This window comes from Leucoraja erinacea, chromosome 11 (assembly GCF_028641065.1).
Source record: "Leucoraja erinacea ecotype New England chromosome 11, Leri_hhj_1, whole genome shotgun sequence".
Classification (NCBI taxonomy): Eukaryota; Metazoa; Chordata; class Chondrichthyes; order Rajiformes; family Rajidae; genus Leucoraja; species Leucoraja erinaceus.
In genome coordinates, this window is record NC_073387.1 from 52228223 (window position 1) to 52234222 (window position 6000).

General features: G+C 43.1%; 1 protein-coding gene across 2 annotated transcripts in view; it reads right to left on the reverse strand.

Annotated features, from left to right (window-relative positions):
• LOC129701812 (long-chain-fatty-acid--CoA ligase 6-like) overlaps positions 1 to 917 on the reverse strand; it is an 85013-nt gene extending 84096 nt beyond the window's left edge. The window contains exon 1 of one of the 2 annotated variants that reach the window (XM_055643274.1): positions 467 to 917. In XM_055643274.1, coding sequence (XP_055499249.1) covers positions 467 to 512 — 46 coding nt within the window. In that variant the 5' untranslated portion in view covers positions 513 to 917. The remainder of the gene's footprint in view (positions 1 to 466) is intronic. The other variant, XM_055643273.1, reaches the window with a different exon arrangement.
• Between the last annotated feature and the right edge of the window lie 5083 nt (positions 918 to 6000).

Genomic DNA, 6000 nt, shown 5'->3' on the forward strand with positions numbered 1-6000 from the left:
ATGAGTAATTTTGCCTAACAACATTTCTAACATCGTTCAGTCATTAAAGAAGCAAAATTAACAATTTTTCATGACAAATCATGATCATAATCAATCATTAGTGAAATATCACCAAGCATGTCTCTTTTAAAATAACAGGCGTGTGAAATATCACACATTTTAGGCTTGAGCTAGCAAAGTCATTGCACTCACAGAAAATTATTGTTCTGCTTTAAGCAGGATCAGATTTAGTTTAATCTATTTTTAAATTGCAAACATCAAATCACGATACTTAAAATGTACCAGATTCCACTTATATAAGCTTAATTAAAGAAACCACAGTGTCTTGGCTAAAAATGTGAGCAGCATGATCTTGTGAATTTTCCAGCATATAACCTTTCCTTTACCATGGTATAAAATGCCACGGAAAATAAGCAGTGCAGTGTGTAAATTAAGAAGCAAGAACATAACATGAGAGTATACTCACTGAGCAGAAGCCAAATGCAACCACAGACAACGAGAAGAGTATCCATTTTTCAGAGAGGTGCCTGCTGCATGCAGGCTAATGTACAGTACTGCAGCATTTACTGCATCAGGCTGGTGGATTTATGGGAATGAAGCACCGTCATCATCCTAGTGAGTGAATGACCTCCCCACGTTTAAAGCAGGCATGTCTCATTTGCAGATTCACATACAACATCACCACAATATCATATACCTTGATCAAAGTCACATTACTTTTTCACCTTGAACAGAAATACAAAACCAAGAGAAGAAAATACAGTGAAGAAAGACACAAAGCGCTGGAATAACTCTGGCGGCACGCTGGCGCAGCAGCAGAGATGCTGCCGGAGACCAGGGTTCGATCCCGACTATGGGTGCTGTCTGTACGTTCTCCCTGTGACCTGCGTGGGTTTTCTCCGGGAGCTCCAGTTTGCTCCCACACTCCAAAGGCATTAAAGGGTTGTAGGTTAATTGGCTTGGTAAATTGTCCCTAGTGTGTGCAGGATAGTGTCAGTGTGTGATCAGCGCAGGCTCGGTGGGCCAAAGGGCTTATTTCCGCTCTGCATTTCCAAACTAAACTCAGCAACCTGCAAAGTTACTCCAGTGCTATGTCTTTTTTTTTGTTGTTTAAACCAGCATCCTTAGATAGACACAAAATGCTGGAGTAACTCAATGGGTCTTCAGAAGGGTTCTGACCCAAAACATCACCCAACCCTTTTCTCCAGAGATGCTGCCTGATCTGCTGAGTTACTCCAGCATTTAATGTCTATCATCGGTATAAACCAGAATCTGCAGTTCCTACCTACACATTTTGTCTGCAATTCCTTGTTATTATGAATAAAATATGGTGCCCAAGTGTGTTATTTCTTCTTTTACAACTCTTTTAATCAGCTCCAAAAATTCTTCAATAATAGTTATTTTCTTTATCTTTGCTTTTGAACAGCCCGAGTTCAATTTTATAGTTTTGGAAAATGTAGTGAGATGGAATGTTTTGCCTGTTCAGAGTTCTAACCTTGTAGCTTTGTAGCTTAATCACAACATGCACATTTGGGAATTTGGTGGCAGATGGTGCTAAATGATTTCTATTTCAAGGCACGAGTCTCTGCCACACAAACAGGTTAGAAAACAAGGCATTGTTTATTTTGTTTTGTTTGGAAGATCCGACTCCGAGCTTGAACCCCAAACCGATTTGTGGTTTAATTTCACAATTCTTCAATTCACGCAAAGAGTGGTGGGTGTATGGAACAAGCTGCCAGAGGAGGTAGTGGAGGCAGGGGCTATCCCATCATTTGAGAAGCAGTTAGACAGGTTTCGGATAAGATAGGACAGGTTTGGAGGGATATGGACCAAATGCTGGCAGGTGGGATTAGTGTAGTTGGGCCATTTTGGGCAAGTTGGGCTGAAGGCCCAGTTTCCACACTCTATGACTCATACGACTGGTGAAAGGAATAATCGTCTTCCTAGTTTGCAAAAATCCTAAATGTCCCTTCAGTTTATCGAACCCTATGACAATGAGATTAACCCTGTTTAATGACACCCCCCCCCCCCCCCCCCCCCAAGAATACCCCCCCCCCCCCCCCAAGGGCAGTGGAGGCCATTGACTGGTTGTATTCAATAAGAAGGGCTAATGGAATTTAGAAGGCTGAGAAGGGATCTTAAAGAAACATATACAATTCTTAAAGGATTGGACAGGGTAGCTGCAGGAAAAATGTTCCTGATGTTGGCGAGTCCAGAACCAGGGATCACAGTTTAAGAAGAAGGGATAGGCCATTTAGGACTGAGATGAGGAGAAACATTTTCACCCAGGAAATTGCGAATCTGTGGAATTCTCTGCCACAGAAGGCAGTGGAGTCCATTTCACTGGATGTATTCAAGAGAGACTTAGATATAGCTCTTAGGGCTAACAGAATCAAGAGATATGGGGAGAAAGCAGGAACGAGGTATGGATTTTGGGTGATCAACCATGGTCATATTGAATGGAGGTGCTGGATTGAAGGGCTAAATGGCCTACTCCTGCACCTATCTATATTACTAAAAGTCTGATCTTGATTGCTTTTGGCCCACTGTGCAGCGATTACTGAGACAACGCCGCCACCTACGGCCGTTATTTTTGGCCACCTCGCTCAGAGCCCACGTCTGCCTTCCTGGACCAGAGGATTTTTCCCATCGATGAAAAATCAGAGAGATATTCATGTTTTTTAAAAATTCACCATTCTCTCTGCTGCCCCTGCTGGAGGGAGGGGGAGGGACTATAAAATCAGGAAGTGGTGTACCTCATTCCGTCTCTGCAAGATGGAGGTCATGTCTCTCTGAGCTCTGAATAACACTGAACATATGTCTACTCAACTGTGAGTGCTCTTAATGCGGTTTGAAAATGAAAACATGGTTGGTTTGAAGTAAAAAGGCGCTGCCTGCAAATGGTTGTTTGGGGGGTTTGGGTTGAAGTAAAAAGGGCCCTCTCTCTCCCCCTCACCACCCCCCCCCCCTCTCCCTCCCTCCCCCCCCCCCCAACTCCTCTCTCTCTCCTAACCCTCCCCATGTCCGTACCCCTTTCCCTCCACCCACAACCCTCCCTTCTCCCCCCCCTCCCATCTAAAACCCCTCCCCCCACCCTCCCTGTCCCCCTCACTCCCTCTCTCCTCCCCTCCCTCCCCAACCTTCTCCCCTCACCCACCCCTCCCTCTTCTCCTCCCTCCAACCCCCCCACCTCCCCTCTTGCCTCTGTCTCTGTCACTCTCTCTGCCCTCACTCTCTACCCCCACCCCCCTCTCTAGATGTGACTGCAAGTTGGGGGCTATGCGTCAGTAGATAGGGTAGTTATGGGGTAAAAGGAGCAAATTAATAACATTATTAAATCAAGGGGGGTAATTAGTGTGTGTGACGCTGCATGCCACCTACCCCCCCACCCCCCCCCCAGCTTTTGAACAGCTAAAAAATTATTTTTGTTACCGTAAGCCAAACATACTGAAGGCTGTTTGGTACATGTTTTAATAGAGCATCATTGCACGTGTCGATCGAACCAATTGCTTGTCAATATCAATGACAGGGTAACGAGCAGCCAGTGTTCTAAGAGACGGTGGTATCTGATTATTGTGGAGCCGTTCCATCCACAATAACCAAAGTCCGCTATAAAGTGATCGGTGATAAACAGAGCACACTGTAATGTTAAATGTGTGAGCGAATGGTGGTGTGTGCGATTAGTAGTCGTGTGGGTGCAAGTAGATTTAAAGTGTACCTTTTCTTCATACAATTATTTTGCTCACTTAAGAGAATTAAGTGTCTAATTGTTATGTGTATTGAAAATGTAACAATGAACGTTTTACTTGCAGCAGCATAACAGGTCTGTAAACGCGGCACTCAGATATTGAAATTTCTTTTGTTTATTGCATTAAATTAAAAAAAAATTGTGCAAATAAGCTATTAGACCATAGAGCAGTGAAGAGAGTTTGTTTAGTTTATTGTCACGTGTACCGAGGCACATTGAAAAGCTTTTTGTTGCGTGCTATCCAGTCAGCAGACAACTAAGCAAGAAATAGCAGCGAATTGTGGACGCAGCCCAGACCATCACACAAACCAACCTCCCTTCCATTTACACCATTTATCCCTCATGCTGCCTCGGCAAGGCCAGCAGCATAACCAAGGACAAGTCGCACGCTGGCCACTCCCTCTTCTCCCCTCTCCCACCAGGCAAAAGGTATAGAAGTGTGAAAACGCACACCTCCAGTTTATGTGTCATTCCTAACCATCACTATGTCACGTCACTTGCGTGAGGAGCATCAAAGCAAATGCCTTGTATGTGAATACTTGGCCAATAAACTTATTAATGCATTCAACAATCGAAGCCTATTTCCAAGAATGCATTGAGTTCTGCACTGTGATTTTCTGTTCCATATGTGACACGGTTAAAATGTTTCTCCTTAAGAAATGAGATGGTGAAGTTTTTTTAAACCCAAATCCTTCATTGACACATCAAACTCAAATATTCTACTCCATGCATTAAATGTTAATGTATTTTATTGCGAAATTATTCTCCGTCTCCAATTGACAATTATAGCTATGAAAGAATTCATTTTCACCACGTTTGTCTTGCTCGGCATATTTTGGATAATGTGTGTGTACATTTCATTGTATCCACCACACTATTACTCTTTTACCAAATCACTCACGTTGCAATCACTTTAGAGAAATTTACTAGGAAGTATTTAGAAAGCAAAGTCAGTAGGGAGTACACTTGGTGATGTACTGACCACGAGTACTCAGGATCATCAGGAGATCAGATTGCTGTCCAAGAGTTGGTTCAGATTTCACATTTAGCTTGGGAGCCCAGGATTCTAGGTCTTAGAAATTCTGATTTTACAAGAAAAGATGCCTACAGAGCAAAGCATAAATGTTGGCAAATATTAACCAAACCACGAATTCTGGAAATATTAAAAAGCATATGTGTAGGAAAGAACTGCAGATGCTGGTTTACGCCGAAGATAGACAAAATGTTGGAGTAACTCAGCGGGACAGGCAGCATCTCTGGAGAGCAGGAATAGGTGACGTTTCGGTTCAAGACTGATCTTCAGTCTGAAGAAGGGTCTCGACCCGAGACATCACCCACTCTTTCTCTCCTTAATAAGCATACACACGTTTGAAACCTTAATTATGGCTTGCGGATTGCTGTGGGCAAAATATTGCCCTTAGCTGGCTAACAATGATCCGTTTCCTTCATCATCATTACTCTTTTGCATATCTTTCATCCAGATGTTCTATATCTCTCTCTACATCTCCCATTTCCCTCTCCCCTGACGCTCAGTCTGAAGAAGGGTCTCGACCCATAATGTCACCTATTCCTTTTCTCCAGAGATGCTGTGTGACCCGCTGAGTTTCTCCAGCTTTGTGTCCATCTTTGAATTGTAGACAAAAGTCCCTTCTAGCCTTAAAAAGGGAACTGTGTTTCTAATAATACAATATGTATTTTCAATAAATGCAGTTATTCAAGACTGTAGTTTACCAACCAGTCATGACAGACTATCCTACCTCTAACATTCTCTTATAACCACTGTGCTTAAATGACTGGCAGAGTTTAAATTCTAGCTAATGAAGGGCCCCAGGCTATTTAATGATATGGAAAGCCAACAGGGTGTCTTTGAGTTATTATTGGTTGGAAATAGTCAGAACAGTTTTGAGGCACATACCACTTATAACCATATAACCATATAACAATTACAGCATGGAAACAGGCCATTTCGGCCCTACAAGTCCGTGCCGAACAACTTTTTTTTCCCTTAGTCCCACCTGCCTGCACTCATACCATAACCCTCCATTCCCTTCTCATCCATATGCCTATCCAATTTATTTTTAAATGATACCAACGAACCTGCCTCCACCACTTCCACTGGAAGCTCATTCCACACCACTACCACTCTCCGAGTAAAGAAGTTCCCCCTCATGTTCCTTACTGTTCCTTAACCTAAATAGACAGACCGTCTCATTCTTGCTACTTAACGAGGAGGTACAAAAGGAACTGGACAC